The following is a 16,407-nucleotide window of genomic DNA, read 5'->3' on the forward strand; positions in this document are numbered from 1 at the left end:
TAGAAAATGCTGTAAACCCAGATGATGGTGCTAGCACTGTAGCACACAAGAACTAGAACATCCAAGAGATGTGCATGTGAGTTACATGCACATGTACACACATGCACACACACTCAGCCAAGGGCTAATTCACTGATAAACAATAATCCATCTCAGTTTGTCCGTACAAACTTGGGCATATTAACACTCAGGAAGATGCTGGGAAAAATCCCTCTTAGGAGAAAAGTTTGGGAAGTGAGCTTCCAATAATCTAGCCCAATGATTCTCAATCAGGGTATCATGGTACCCTGGGGTGCTTTGAGATCTTTTCAGGTGTGCCACGGAGTGCTATGAAATGTTAGCAGTTAGGTGTGCAAACATGATTTACAATCTAAAATCAGAGATTTCAAGTAGGAATCCAATAGGGTCAAAAACACTTTAACCTGCAGTCTTTCTGAGTGCTTTGCAACAGAAGAACCACTCTATTACTTTTCTGTAGTCAAGAAAGGAGTGGAAACTAGGAGCTGGCATTTTCCAAGCAGTGCCCAGGGTCTAAAGAGGGGTGTCTTGAGACTAAAAAGGTTGAAAATCACTGATCTAAAGATATGATTCCTACAGCACCCTCCTTACTGTAGCATTTAAGCACAATGATTGGCTAAAGAAGAATAAAAGCAGAACAAGATAGAAAATGCCTACCTAAGACTTCTCCTCCATCTTTCCCTGACAACAGATTTTTTTCCTTGCAGCAACATTTCCAGTGCTACATCTTGTCTAGTTTTAAATGAGCCAAGCAATTGGGTTTACAGCATTCTCTGGGGAAGTGAAAGATTGCCTGATGGTGAGGTCTATTGGTTTTTACTCAGTTTCCCAGTCCCTAACTTCTTCCTATTCCTCTTATCACAGTCATATCCTCTTGGATTACTCCAAATAAAGTACTTATGTACCTCTATCCTGTGTAGTCAGCCCACCACAGTATTACTGAACAGACATCATTTAGCCACAGTATATGAACTACTGGCCTGACTCTCCTCCTGCTTAGGCCTTAGGTACCTACAGACAGTGGGCTCTTAGACCCTGATCCAACAAAGCACAGCCTTAACTTAAGGACACTGTTAGCTGCAGCAAAGTTAAGTGGACGACTCCTGGCACTGACGGTTAGTGTGGGCTTACACAAATTGCAAGATCTTAGCCAAATTACTCAAAACCTTGCAGGTGCAAGCCCTTTATGTGGTGAAACTCAGGAGTAAATCCACTGACTCCTCCAGAGCAGGTTCACCAGGGGTAAAGCTTATGAAGCAAGAGAGTCTATTTCTTGCTCAAGTTTGAAATGCCTCCCAATTTTATGAGTTGTTTGCTCCTTTTTCAAAGCTGTCAACAGAACCGTTAAACGAAACTAGCTCTGATGCCAGCCTATCCCACCCCTCTCCCTAAGAGGCCTGCCAGTCATCTTGATCCACTGATGTGGTTTACAGCCTTTTAGCTGATTCCTGGCCTTGTCCCAGCCCCAGCCCTGTAGCAACAGAAACAGCAGCAGCTCCAGCCTGGGCTCTGGGGCCTGGCCAGAAATGCAGTTGCCGCATCAGCTGCTACAGAGCCCAGCTGGGGCTACAGCTAGCAACCCCTGCCCCCACTTTCTAAGGAATATTTTTCGTGTCCTAGGTCAAATTAACCAGATCAGGTCCAAATCCATTTGAATCATCCAAGAACCATGTGGCCCTGCTACCAGCAAGTAGCCTCCACCCCAGCCTGGGACTTCAGATACTTCTAAATCCTTTGGCAGGCATCCTACATGCAGGCCCAAGCCCGGAGACTTGGGGTTCAGATGCCTCCAAGTTTCACTTGTCCTCAGCTGTACGTATGGCCACAGGAGCAAGCTAGAAGCAAGCACATCCTATGCCCTGGGCTGCAGAGGGTCCAGAGCCAGAGGTGCCTCTTCCCCCACCCCCACTTTCCACCAGTACCTGTAAATACCTGGGGCGCCTGGGGTGTTTGCCATTATGTGAAGCACCCAATGCAGCATGCTGCAAATGTGACACAGATACAGTTCTCCCTCCAAGGAAAAGGCTGTTTTCTTTTAGTTGTGTTTTGTCATTTCTAAATCTTAGAAATCAAAGGCATTTGGGATGATGTGGCTGGTTACTCAATGCTTGAAAAGCAAAATATGTCACGACAGACTTCAATGCAGAGCAGTCACCAAAGGAAAACAAAGGCTGATGGGGCTGTACTTCAGAGCAGGGCACAGCAATACAGACATCAGTGACTGATCTGAATTTGAAGGGACTGTCCTGGAATTGAGCTGATTTAATCTTCTCCAAGATTTGAGAGCAGACAGTAGCCACAGCATATAGCAAAACTACAAAATGATTATTGAAAACATTAGAGGAAGCTGTTATCTCATTAGCCAGACAGAGCCCAGCTCCAGTGCAAGCAACTTCGACTGTGAATAAACACCAGAGACATAAGATGAAACTGAGGTCAGTGCAGCTGGAGGCAGAGACAGCGAGAGAGAGGCTGAACGTGCGGACTGCGGCGAAAGGGAACAACGGCACTGCTCCAAGCGTTAAGGTGAATGTGCTGTGGAAGGAGGCATCTACCCAACCACAGAACATGAGTACATGCAAAGCAAATGTGGGAAACGCAGGTGATGGGGACGTCATACTCAAAAAGGACAGACAGGAAGCCAGGCTCACTGGACTAATGCTGATGAAGCACAGAGGAAGAAGCCAAGAGAAAATGCATGATTACACATCAGCATGGCATCCTAGAAAGGACACACTTTGCTGGGTAACACTGAGAATAGATGCACAGTCAGCTCAGGGTGAGGGTAGTCTTTGCTGGATGGGCAGAGCCCATGTCACCTCCCCAAGTCACACAGCCGTTAGGCTGTGAAGGATGCTGGGTGACCTCAGTCAAGAGGATTTCCATCTGAGATTGGTGAACTTATTCTGTAGAACCTGCCCTCAAACGCTGGCACTAAGCAATTCTCAACCCCTCGCCAATCCCAGTGCCGGATCCTGGCTCATCACCAAGGAGTAGCTTGTGACAAATCTATCTTAGCTCTCATTAAACCTTACCTCACTTCACTTTGACAGTGATCCTCCCCTCCCTTTCTTCAATTGTGCTTAGTCAGAAACCAAGCCATAGCCCTCCTCATCACAGCCTAGCATCCCTGACCTACCCCAATGCAATCTCCTCAGAAACCTGCCACTGCCAAGATAAGACGATTCCTAGCTTTCCCCCCATCACCTCCCACTGACTCAACTTCTTCCCACTTCTACTTACCCATCACTATAATATGCAGGACCTTCTCTATCAGGATGCTATGGTTTGGCTTGGATCTAATTCCAGCTTTGTACCAACTGTGTTTTGCTCTTGCTCTTCTACTCTCCAACCCTATATCCTAATTCTCCCCGAGGGAGTGGGCAACAATGGGGTAAAGGAACCAGACCAAAGAGAAGAGAGATCTCTGTGTAGATGATTCCTTCCCACACCTTTCCTGGAGATGGCCTTAGAAGACTAGGTCTGTGGAAAGTCAGATGCTCACTCCATCCATCAGCCTGCTCTTTGCACTTACTCCAGGAGAAGGAACTCAGCATGCTGGCTGATCTTTCAGGCCAAGGGCTAAAGACAGAATAAGATCAAGCCACCCTCTTTCCCATGCAGTGTTGCAGGGGGTCCCCATCTGCCTCCCCTCTGCAATGCTGTTAAATACTGCTCTGCATTTATGTCATTAGCAGCCTGAAAAATCCTTTTTAGGAAAAGAACATAAAGGAACACGGACTTACGGGATTTGCTGAGCATTTTTATCAGCAGGTGAGGCATCACCCAATGGCTATTGCTTTCATCGCGGCCACTGCTCGTCACCTAGAGTGGGAAGAGGAAGATGCTTTGAGTTGCACCTCTCGAGCAAAATAGCTACTCGCTTTGTACACATCCTTTCCCTCCCCAGGCAGCTGTGCACTGGAAGTGAAGCTTTACAGGCAACTATAAGCACTTGCAATATGATGGCCAGAATGGTAGCAGTGCAGGCAATTAAGAATTATATAATAACACACATATGCATGAACACATGGAGGCAGACTACACAGGCACTTATGAATACTTGTGTGAATAAGTCCCATTTTTCAAAAGGATTCTAGTCCCCTTTGAAAACAACTGGGGCACTTCTGACCATTTTACTCACTCTCTCTAGGGAGATAGAATCATTATGCAAAGAGGTAGTTAAATATTTTACATGCCATTAAGTAAGGTGAAAAACCCCCACCTAAAACTTATAAATAAATTTGTTCCATCTCCACCAAACGCATTACAAACAAGACCTCAGGTATGTAACATAGGTGCTGGTTTCCCATTAAGCAGCTACATTTCAGTAATATATGCCATAAAATGCTATATATGAAGTATTAGGCACTTTCATATTACTTAAAATCAAATATGCAAATGCATTTCTTACCCACATTCATGTTTACACAGCCGCGTGCTATTCCACGGTTTGTTGTAAATCAAGATTATTGCATCAACATCAATTCCTATGAAATCCCTGATGCATGGTATAGCTAAACACAGATTATCAGGTTCCAAGTTAAAAACAAAACACCGCAGTTCCAGCTGCTCAGGAGAATGCTTTCTTTTTTGAAGAGTTACCTCCATATTATTTTTAGACACGAGTATCCAGAGCCAGCTTCACTCTTCACTGTTCTATTTTTAAGTAATGGATCAGTCTAGTAATAATTTACTTTAACTTTCAGGGACCTTTTCTGATAAAAAATAAAATGTCACATATACACAAGAAACAGACAGACACAAACCACCCAAATTCCAAGTCATTGAGTCTGCAACAGGCACCAAATGTGCTTTGCAGCTACTGAAGTACGAACAGCTGCAACACTGCCCAAGAAGCCCAGCAGATGAGATGGAACAGGCAGGTATTATTAAGACCAGATTCCACATATTTGGAACAGATCCAATTTCTTTGATTCAGCCATCTACTCGAGAAGGACCCTGGCTCCAGAAGCTGAGTATCTGTACTTGCTGTCTTGCTTCTGTGACCAGTGCTGCATGTTCACAAAGCCTCCTGTTCATAAAGCAGTCTGAAGTACCAAATACCTCTGTTCCAGAAGAAGCCACCCTTGCAAGGGTTTATCTGACTTCACCACAGTGGAGGATCTCAGTAGAAATGCTTGAAAACTACCTTCCTAATTATCATCCCGTGGTTAATTAAGGCAATCTAAGGAAAAAGCCCTCCCAGCCCACATACATCATGTTTACTTGTTTCAGAGCAGGTGTCTGTTAGCCAACCGATTCTCAGCAGCTTAGTCACTTGGTTTATTACTTGGTTCTAGCATGATTCCATAATTAAATCATGCTTCCTCAAAACTTTTGCACTGCAGCGGATGCCTGCTGAGACAGACACCTCCCTGGAACAATGAGAAAGGAAGTCAGCAACCAGGGCCAGGACATTCCTTCAGAATGACCCTGGATCTGCATGCCTGTCTTGCTGCTGCTTAGCTATTGCAGAGAGACTTCAGAGCACTCCCACACTTGCAAAAGCAAGACAAAAAACTAGAATTAAAATTCACACACATTCCTGGGACAAAAATAAATAAATTCAGCAAGGACAGGTCCAGTTGCAGAGAGCGACATCAGGGCAAAGCAAATCCACTTCCCTACCTCTCTCTCTCCTCGGTCCCAAGGCAAACACTGATTTATTCCATCATGAAATGAAGTGAAGTACTGGTGAAATGAGCCAAGCTGTGAGGTTTAGCCCTATGTATCCCTGCCAACATACCTTACTCCTGACTTACAAGGCCCATACCAAGGGGGAAGAGAATACTCTGGCTTGCAGGACCCATTCAACTTTTCCTTTCACAAGAGCTAGCACCAATTTAACTATATCAATTTAAATCTTTTTTTAACAAAGTGGTAAAAATTCTATGCAGATACAAACTGAAATAAGGCAGTCCTTGCACCAGATGACTTACATTAAGTCCAAAGCAAGCCATACTTATACCACTAAAAATGATCTTACAGGAGTTTGTACCAGTTTAACAAAATAAAACTAAATTCACACTGTAAGCTACACCACAATTCTCCCAGACTAACTCAAGTGGGAACTGGACCAAGAGCCCCATCTTATTTTATGTAAATCATCCCACAGAAATGAAAAGCCTCTTCCCATTCCCATTAATCACCTTTTGACTTTTCACAGTGGGCATCCCAGTGGTGGTCAGATGACATAGGGAAGGCTCAGAAGTAACAGAAGATTGAGGTGGCCTTAGTAATGGCAGGGAAGTGAGTGTGTCATATGCTTCCACTTGATCTTAACATATAATAATGCTAATTTAATGAGCCAGAGAAAAGCCACTCAGATTCTGCTAATAAATTATGCCCCAGAGGAAGATTGTTTTCTCTAACCTTGGACAGGAACATAATCAAACCAAGTTATTTGTCCAATTCTTCCTATGCCTTATACCTGTGTCAACATGCCTCATGCCTCCCCTCTTTCCAGCCTGCAAAGAGCAGGCATGATGTTCTCCAGAGCCCATGAGCACCATAAAGACTGGAGAAGTCATTGCTGAGCAATGGAATATATCAAAGAGACAGATCCCACCCAAAGCCACCAGGGATGGTGAAAAACCAACTCTTACTTTCAAGGTCACATCACTGCAAAACTAAACAACCTAGGGCATCTGAAGAAGCAGGAGCTTACCCCACCATCTCAATAGATTTGAGTCACTCAGCACTGAGCTGGGGGGTTTTGGACCTCACACAAGCCAGCATGGTCGAGTTTCCCCACAGAGCCTCTGCTTATCTCTCATTGCTCGATGAAGTCACGCAGCTGGAAAAAGCTTCTGCAAAGGAGTCTGGTACACACCAAGCTCATCCATTTGAAATGCTTACACCACGAGAGATTTTAAACTACCTAACACTTGGTACAGCACTCCTGGCATGGATCTTACACTGCAAAACTGATACAGCCATAACCCATCCTCAGAGGCAGGTCAGCATTATCATCCCAGTCTTACAGATTGGGAGGCGAGGCTAGAAGTCACACTGTGAGATCAACAAGAGACCCGGGGTAGGACCTCGATACTGGGCTCATGCCCCAAGCACTGGTCCCTCATCTACCTTCTTACAGAGACACAGCCAGCCTGGCACTAGGCAAAAGTGATATCTGCTACTTCTCAATCACAAAGTACAAGCACACAGAAGTACTTGTTAGAGAGGATGCCTGATAACCCACACAAGCCAGTCGTCGTCAGCCAAGATCCTTGATTCAAATGAGCCTCCAAATCTTCAGCTCCTTCAAGGACTTGCTGCCCATGCCCACTTCAAGGGGCCCATGTCAATTTTTTCAAAATATGTCCTTCATTCAGAAAGGTGAAAACTGCTGAAACATTAACCCTCCCCCAGGACTTCTCCTTCCCGAGGGAACAAACCAGCACTGGCATGTGAGCAGAGTAAGGCAAATTCTGCTCTCTCTCAGTAAACTGGGAGCAGACCTGCTGATATCAGAGGAGTTATACGGTGGAACAAAAGCAGGATCAGGCCTTGTGTGTGGCTGCAGTGTGCTTATTGAGAAAGAAACCCCTAGGATCCTGCGCTGTAACATCACCGACACCCCACATGCCTGAAGAGAAAACACCAGGTGGTATTTTCCTCGATCCTCCCAGTCTCGGGCTACTGGTTGAGGAGGGAGAGGAGGATTGAGGCAGTAAACCAAAGACTGTGGCACTGGTGTCATCATGACAGCTTCAGCTTCCATGACCACAGTCCACTCTTTGGGGAGAGAGGCAGTGAGCTGCTGGGAAGGGACGACTTCTACCTCTCTCCGCTGGGGAGGAGGCTCTTCTCAGTCAGACTGGCTGACCTGCTCCACCGGACTTTAAACTAAGCCCACTGGGGAATGGGGGGACTGCCACCACTGCTGGCCCACTGAGCAACCCTCGCAAAGCCAGCAGGCCAAGGCGCTTGAGGGAGCCCACCTATGCCCCAGCCCTGGAACAACTGGTAGGCAAGGCAAGGGACCCCAAGGGGACACTTGCGTGCCTCTACACAAATGCCAGGAGCTTGGGAATAAACAAGAGGAATTTGTCCTCCTGCTTAACACAAATAATTACAATGTCATAGGGATAACGGAGACCTGGTGGGACTCCACCCACGACTGGACCACGGGTATAGACGGCTATACCCTGTACAGGAGGGATCGAGTGGACAAAAGGGGCGGAGGTGTAGCTCTCTATGTAAAGGAAAGCTACGTGTCCCTGCAAGCCGATATTGGTGACCAGGGTGGATGACTGGAGACCCTCTGGGTTAAAATCTGGGAGGAACACGGCAGAAGGGACACAATGGTGGGAGTCTACTACAGACCTCCTGCCCAAGATCAAGAGAGAAGGGCTTGACCCAGACCGACCTTGACCGGGAGTTCACCAGGGAATTGGCTGAAGCTGCACGCTCCCAATGCGTGGTTGTCATGGGAGACTTCAGCTACCCAGACGTCTCGTGGGAAGAGCACTCAGGCAAATCAGAATGGTCACAAAGCTTTCTCTCATGCGTGGATGAGCTCTACCTGACGCAAGAAGTCAACGGGCCAATGAGAGGTAAAGCGCTGCTCAACCTGGTACTGGCAACGGGGGACGACATGATCAGCGACCTAACGATCAAAGGGAAGCTAGGTGACAGTGACCACAAGCTGATCAACTTCTCCATCCGCTATAAAGCTGGCAAGTCAGTCTGCAATACAGAAGTCATCAACTTCAGGAAAGCTGACTTTGACAAGGTCAGGAGGCTTGCCAGTGAGGCCCTAAGTGACCATGACCTCAAGGAGACGGGAGTTCAGGATGAGTGGTTGCTCCTCAAGAGACTGATCCTGGATGGACAAGCAAAGTCTATCCCGTCTCGGAGGAAAGGCAGCAAAAGGGCACAGCAGCCCCCGTGGCTCTCCAGGGAACTGGCAGACCTCCTGCACCTAAAAAGAAAGGCCTACAAAGGATGGAGGACGGGATCCACCTCCAAGGAAGAATATTCTGCTCTGGTCCAGACCTGCAGGGAGTGAACCAGGAAAACCAAGGCTGCGACTGAATTCCAACTAGCTACAACTATCAAGGACAATAAAAAGTCCTTTTTTAGATATGTGGAGAGCTGGAGGAAAAGCAAGGGTAACTTTGGACCCCTGCTAAACCAGATGGAATAACTCACAACCGATGCCCAGGAAAAAGCCAACTTGCTAAATGGGTACTTTGCGTTGGTTTTTCACCAGTCCCATGGGATGCCCCTGCCCACTATGGGACAGGGAGGCCTGGGGGAGGGAGATTCCTTACCCTCTATCAATGCTGACCTTGTGAAGGAACATCATGAGAGGCTGGACACCTTCAAGTCAGCTGGTCTGACAGTTTATACCCCAGGGTACTCAAGAAGCTGGCCAGCATCATAGCTCAGCCCCTGGCACAGATCTTCGAGAGCTCCTAGCACTCTGGTGAAGTGCCTGATAATTGGAAGAAGGCCAATGTGGTGCCTATCTTCAGGAAAGGGAGGAAAGTGGATCCAGCAAACTACAGGCCCATCAGCCTGACCTCTATCCTGGGGAAGATCTTAGAAATGATCATCAAAGAGACCACTCTTAACAGACTGGCTGATGGCAACATCCTGAGGAATAGCCAGCACAGGTTTCTTGCGGGTAGGTCTTGCTTGACCAATCTCATTTCCTTTTACGACCACGTGACCTATCACCTGGACAAGGGAGAAGAGATTGATGTCATATATCTTGACTTTAAAAAAGCCTTCAGTCTGGTATCCCATGATCTCTTGGCAAAACTGGCCAACTGCGGCCTTGGGTCCACCACGATCCACTGGCTGGGGAACTGGCTCCGTGGTCGGACCCAGAGGGTGGTGGTTGACGGAAGTCAATTGTCGTGGTGCCCTGTGACCAGTGGGGTCCCCCTCAAGGCTCTGTTCTTGGGCCTATACTATTCAATATCTTCATTAATTATGTGGACATTGGTGTCAGAGGCAGACTGGCCAAATTTGCTGACGACACCAAACTCTGGGGTAAAGCATATTGCCCACCTGAGGACAGGAGGGCAATCCAGGCTGACCCTGACAGGCTCAGGAAACGGGCAGACGAGAACCTGATGGTGTTTAACACTGAAAAATGCAAGGTTCTCCACCTTGGGAAGAAAAACCTGCAGCATGCTTATAGGCTGGGCAGTGCTACACTGGCTAGAACCGCAGCTGAAAGGGACTTGGGGGTCACGATTGACCACAAGATGAACACGAGCCTTCAGTGTGATGCTGTGGCTAATAAAGAAAGCAAAACGCTGGCTTGCATCCATAGATGCTTCTCAAGCAAATCCCAGGATATCATTCTCCTGTTGTACTCGGCCTTGGTGAGGCCGCAGCTGGAGTACTGCATCCAGTTCTGGGCTCCACAATTCAAAAAGGATGTGGAAAAGCTTGAGAGAGTCCGGAGGAGAGCCAAGTGCACGCTCAGAGGTCAGGAAAACAGACCTTATGAAGAGAGGCTGAGAGCCATGAGACTCTTCAGCCTGGAAAAGCTCAGGCTCAGGGCTGCCTGTAAGTTTATCGGGGTACTCACCAGAATCTGACGGAACATCTGTTCACCAGAGCACCCCAAGAGATGACAAGGTCAAACGGTCACAAACTCCTCCACAACCACTTCAGGCTGGATATAAAGAAGAACTTCTTTACTGTCCAAGCCCCCAAGGTTTGGAATAGACTGCCGCCAGAGGTGGTTCAAGCACCTACTTTGAACACCTTCAAGAGAAATTGGATATTTAGCTTGCTGGGATCCTATGAACCCAGCTGACTTCCTCCCCCCGGGACAGGGGGCTGGACTCGAAAATCTTCTGAGGTCCCTTACAGCCCTAACGTCTATGAATCTATGAAATCTATGAAGACTTGCTACTGAGCAGCATTCCAGAGAGGCAAGATGTGACAAGCAAAGCACTTGGATTTATTCTTAGGAATAAGCCTGTAAATGATGGCTATCTTCCATAATCAATAACCTTGATGTTTGTTTATTCATGCCATATAAAAAGTTGTCTTCTTTACAAAGGACAGCTATAACCAAAAACCAAAGACAGTGTTTAACAGGAACTGTTTTTTTACTGTACATTAAGAAGTATAAACACAACTAAACTTTACAGGAAACCAAACAGACTGGCATAGCAAAGGCCAGAAACAGCTGAACATACACGGACAGCAGGAGAGCCCAGGGAAGTAACCTGGCTCTGGGCTTGAAGTCTGGAGCCTGCAGCAAGCCCTGGCCCCCAAGGGCAGCTGTGATGTCCCTGGTGGGTGAGCTACTGTTGCCTCACCTTGGCTTCTCAGGGTACCATCCCTTGTCTGTCTCACCTGTCACACCTTACTGGATATTTTAGTCATTTGGGAGGCTTCCCCATGGCCCTGAAGTGAGCCTCAGTTCATTTCTCCCTCTAACTTTTGTTCCGGGCTGGCACCAATCTTGCCCTCAGGCAATAAATCATCTTAGGGGCATTAATTGTGATCTCCAGCCTCCTCCATGGTCACACGAATGCCATGCTGGGGTCACTCTGTTTTCACCTGCCTTCCTGTAAATGCCTCTGCCCCCTTGGCTTTACCCACCTGTTACACATAAACCAGTTTAAGTGATCAGAATCTGGTTTAAACCTGCAACAGAACAGATGTCCAGTGCAGTGCACATAAACCAATTTGAAAATGGCTGAACCTGGTTTGAGATAAACCTGGTTGAATGTAGTATCAGGCTTAACTGATTTGGGTCAAACCAGTTTATGCAATGTCTGTCCCAGACCCCTTCCTGGTTTAACTTAAACCAGAGTTTAAACCAGAGTCCCCCGGGTGAGGGAGGGAGTGGGGCAGGGGCTGGGGTGAATGGGGTCCTGGGGCCTAGATGGGTTGTCCAGAGGTGGGTGGGGCGCAGCTCTCTGCAGCTGTACGCACCCCCTGGGGAGGCATGGGGGGCACTTGCCCCCATGGGACAGAGGTGGGTTGCCTGCTGCAGGCTCAGGGCTCTGCACCCTCCTGCCTTTGCCCTAGGAACTCAGTCAAGTGACACCATTGCCACCTGCCAGGCGGGCAGGTGACACGGGACACATAGCACGTCCCCTGCCCACTTAGCGGCAGGAAGCGCACTCCTCCGCTCATGTCTCCATGTCTTCACTGGCTGGCGTCAACAAGTGGTGTGTCCCCATTTGCCCATGACTCTATGGCACATCAAACAGGCCTGACAAAGACTTCTGCTGGAGGAAGTAGAGCTCTGAAATTAGCCTTGGAGTCCATGGTGCGACTGTGTTCTGACTCCTCTGGTTTGCATCAGTTTTCTTCCCTGGTTGATAACCATCAAAGGGGTTTTTTTTCCCCTTTAGTAGTAATAATGCCGTAAATTCACTCCACCCTAAAAGATCACAACTGAAAGGTCACATTTGTATGCAGAAAAAACATCACTCCCTCCTCCCAGCCTCTGGTGAAGGTCAAACCACTTCAGTTTCACTTCACCAGAAAGTCAACTTGTGGAAGTCCTGAATACCTATGTCTAGGTAGTGCAGTTCTCTTGTGAGGGCACATTCACCTATTCAGCTCCCTTTTTGCATCCAGTTGTCTCCCCTGTAATGAGAGCTGCTCATACCCTACGGCAGGTGAACAAGGTTACTTCTGTATAACATGTGAGGAAATCACAGGGACAAAACTGATCAGATATCATTGTGCAATACTGGCACAGACCACCCAGAGCAACAAGGGCTCTAGCAAAGGGAACCAAGGCACTTGCTTGAAACTGCTGTTCACTGTGGCTCTCCAGATAGTTCTGTGTCACAGGGTTACTGCTTTGGATGTGCAACTGCATGTATTAAAATAGGATCTCTCTCCCTCCATAGCTAGCAAGTGACTCATATCACCTTAGCTTAACGGTGACTCAGACAGAGGAAGTTATACAGCTTCACTCAAGTCAATGGCAGTGCATCTGCTCATGCAAGAGCTGTAGCTGACCCACAGAGCACATTCCAACCAAATGCAGAAATTCAGCCTTGTTCTGCTGAGGTCTGCCTTCCTGCTGGTCTGCATTTCCCATACTTTAGAGCTTTTGGATGTTTGTCTCGTACACAATCAGGTTTTGTACGAAGCCAACTCAAGGACAATCACTATTAAGAGTAAAAAGCAAACTGAACCCCAAATTATGGAGCTCTTAAGGGAATGTATATCCTAGTTAACATGCACCTAGTAACTATGATCTTTTCCCTCAACATTTGCAAACAGGGTACAGAACTGCACAGAGCACTTCCCTTACAAGTTCTTAGGGCTGGTCTAGCTTTATCAGCAGAGCTATTGCAGTACAGTCCCCAATGGAGAAGCAGCACATGGCACCAGATAGGGCCTTCTCTGCCAGGTTTCTTCATGTCCCTAATAGGTATTCTGAAAAACAATCTCTTCAACTTGCTTTTGCTGCATCCAGGGGAGGGAAAGGTTGCCAGAAGAGCTCTACCTGCTAAAACATGTGACCCCCCTCACCAACACAGCTATGCCAGCAAGACTTGGTTCTGTGGGCCAACCCAGAATTTGCCAATATTCCCACCCAAACCCAATGTATGAGCACAAACCCTGGGCAATATTTAAAAAGACAGAGGAGCTTAAAGCTCGGCCCCTAAATACCTATTCAGCACTGGGTGGCCTGAGGGTTCAGAGCCAAGCACCCCACCCTGCAGCTCCCAATGATGTTGTAGCCGTTCCCACAGTCTGCACCCCAATAGGAACACATGGAGGAAGTGGGCTTTAAGTTTCCTTTTGATACCTTTCTTCTGAATAACAGTCCCAACAACAATTACCCAATAAGCTGGGACTGGGTAAATGCCTAAAGCATGGACATGCCACACTGAATCCCTACCCGACTTCGCATGGCACATAGCAGTTCCTAGACAATCCTGTAAGAGCCCTGCCCAGTCCGTCTTAATAGAGAGTTTTACAGCACAGCACAGCTCTGCTGCAATCCAGATCTACGTCACTTTCTGATTCAAGGCTTCTTGAGTATTCAGTCCCATGGGAAGCTGGTCCTTAACCATCACCCACACTTACGACATCTCACCAAGACCCACACATCACACCTTAAATGGCTTGCCAGCATGAGAACACTTGAGCTACACAAAGACAAAAGGAAGAGAGATGAGAAAGGGGGCAGAGGGGGCAGCTCCTGCCACTGGGTGCACCCCGAGAGGGCAAGGGAAGGGCATGTGCCCCCGGATCTGCGTGTGGGAGAGGTGGGGGCTGCAGTTGTGGGCTGGGGCCAGGCGGCGATGGCACTGCAAGAGGACTACAGGTGAGCTCAATCCAGCACATGGGACCAGTGCAGCAGGATCCCAATCCAGGTGTGGGGGGTGCACAGGTCAACCTGGATCTGGCTACCCAGGGAGTAAGGAGTGGCTCAGCCCCAGTCTGGACACATGGGGAGTAGGGAGCAGCCAAGCCTGATCCTAATGCTTGGGGAGGAGCAACAGAGTGGCCCTAATCTGGATGTACAGTGGGGAACGAGGGGGAGGAGAAGGGGAGGTTGCAGGGGTGGTGGACAGGGAGCAGTCCAGTCTGATCAGGTTAGGCAGGGGTGGGCCTGGCCCTGATCCCCCTGCACAGCGATAGCCTAGGAGGGGCTGGATCTGGCCATGCAAAGCTTCCATTGCTCCCCTACTCCCAAATTTCCTGACCTGTGGGGATCCCCACTGACCAGGTAGCATGGCTCCACTGGCTGGATTTGGCTCTCAGGCCGGGGGTTGAGCACCTCGCCCAAGAACAATGGTTCTCAACCTTTTCAGACTCAAGGCACCCTTGCTAGATGTAAGGTACCCCACTGGAACAGGATGAATCGATTTAAATCAAGTCAATTTTGATTTAAATAATAATTTAAACCAAAAAAAATCAAAAGCACAGTTTAAATAATGATTTTTTTTCAAATGTTCCTATTCAATTATTTTTTGTTTGTTTTTTTAAAAGAAAGGCATATTTTCTTTAGTTGATATAACAATTAAAACATGTTGATTTAAAGCTAAATACAGTTTTTACAGTAGGTTTGTTACACATGTCCTAGGTATACAAACTATATATTTTTTTTTTTTTTAAATATATAGCTTAACATATTTGGATTTTGAGAAATCCTACATTTTATTATGCTATCAAATGGTAAATATATATTTCTTATTCACTAGATTATTAACTTTTTGCTCATATTTGTATCAAGCTGCATTAAGATGGCAACTCAAATTTAATTAAACACAAAACCAACACTTTAAGTTTAATCTTTTGGGTACAGGATTACTTTTTTTGGTACTAAATGTGGTTCTACATTTACATTTACAACTACATTTACAACTACATTTATTAAACACTAGTATTAACTGTTATAGTATAAGAAGTATGAACTTGTGGTTAGACACTTAAACCAATTATTTCATTCTGGGGAAAATTTTCTAAAATGCCTAGGTGAAAGTCATCTGAGCTTAAGTTCCCACTTACCCAATTCTCTTTAAAATTAGATAGTTATTTTTTTTAAACAACCTTTGGCACAGGTTCCTCCTTTTTCTAGTGGCACAGGAATTTGTTGAAAAATATTCCCAAATACTAGGATCTTTTCTGTGACCTACAGCCAAGGAAGTTTTTCCTTCAGTTTTCAAATATTGAAATCAAGACTAGTTTACATTCCACAAAACGTTGTTCTTTTTCCTGCATTGTCTCGAGCCCAGCGATGGTCCTTTGCTGCACACGCTGCTCCCTCTCCCTCCTCCATACAAGGAATTAACAACAAACTAAGTGGAACCCTTCTGTCAGACACCAGTCGTCGGCCACGAGGGCCAGGTTCACTTTTCAGGGAACCAAATACTTTTCACTGTGGCTCAAGCCCCCACCCAGAAATCTGGGATCGCTGAATTTGGCTGGGGTGTCCCCCATACACAAAACCTTCTCCTTGTGTTAAGACTGCTTGCAAAGGACAGGTGTATTACAGAAAACTGGAAATTGCAAAAGAACTGGAAGGGCCAGGCTGTTCTGCTCGGGGCCTGGGCTCAGCAAAAAAAAAGGCAACCTGGCCATTCTGCACTGGGCCTGCTCCAAACAACAAAACATGCCAGGTCTCACCCTGGCTCAGGCATGCCAGGTGTTTAATCCTGGCCCAAGCGTGCCAGCAAAACTGCCAGGCTCCAATCCTGGTCAGTGTGCTTTGAAGGATTAGTACCTCCATCGTATTATCCTGCTGCAGGTTTTAAACCTGACCCAAATTTGCCAGGCCTTTAATCCTGGTCAAAACTGCCAGGAAAACATACCGCTGTGGCTCAGCTGAACCAAAAGAAGCTGCCACAGCAACACACACATGCCAGGCTTTTAATCCTAGCCCAGATCTGCCAGCAAAACCTGCCAGGCTCCAACAAAACGGGAAAG

General features: G+C 47.0%; 1 protein-coding gene across 23 annotated transcripts in view; it reads right to left on the minus strand.

Moving 5' to 3' along the window:
- The window catches only part of ST3GAL4 (ST3 beta-galactoside alpha-2,3-sialyltransferase 4), a 188,024-nt gene that overhangs the window by 29,085 nt on the left and 142,532 nt on the right, over positions 1-16,407 (minus strand). For 18 of the 23 annotated variants that reach the window (XR_003093510.1, XR_003093509.1, XM_025201311.1 and 15 more), the window contains one exon: positions 3,765-3,843. The exons of 3 other annotated variants lie outside the window; for them this stretch is intronic. Coding sequence is in view for 18 of the 20 variants with exons in the window: in XM_014518854.2 (XP_014374340.1) it covers positions 3,765-3,843 (79 nt within the window). In the remaining 2 variants the exon portion in view is untranslated. Of the gene's footprint in view, positions 1-3,764; positions 3,844-4,432; positions 5,050-5,085; positions 5,217-16,407 lie in introns of those variants that run through there. 2 more of the 23 variants (XM_025201316.1, XM_025201307.1) reach the window with 2 other exon arrangements.

This window comes from Alligator sinensis, unplaced genomic scaffold, assembly GCF_000455745.1.
Source record: "Alligator sinensis unplaced genomic scaffold, ASM45574v1 scaffold760_1, whole genome shotgun sequence".
In the NCBI taxonomy this organism is placed as follows: Eukaryota; Metazoa; Chordata; order Crocodylia; family Alligatoridae; genus Alligator; species Alligator sinensis.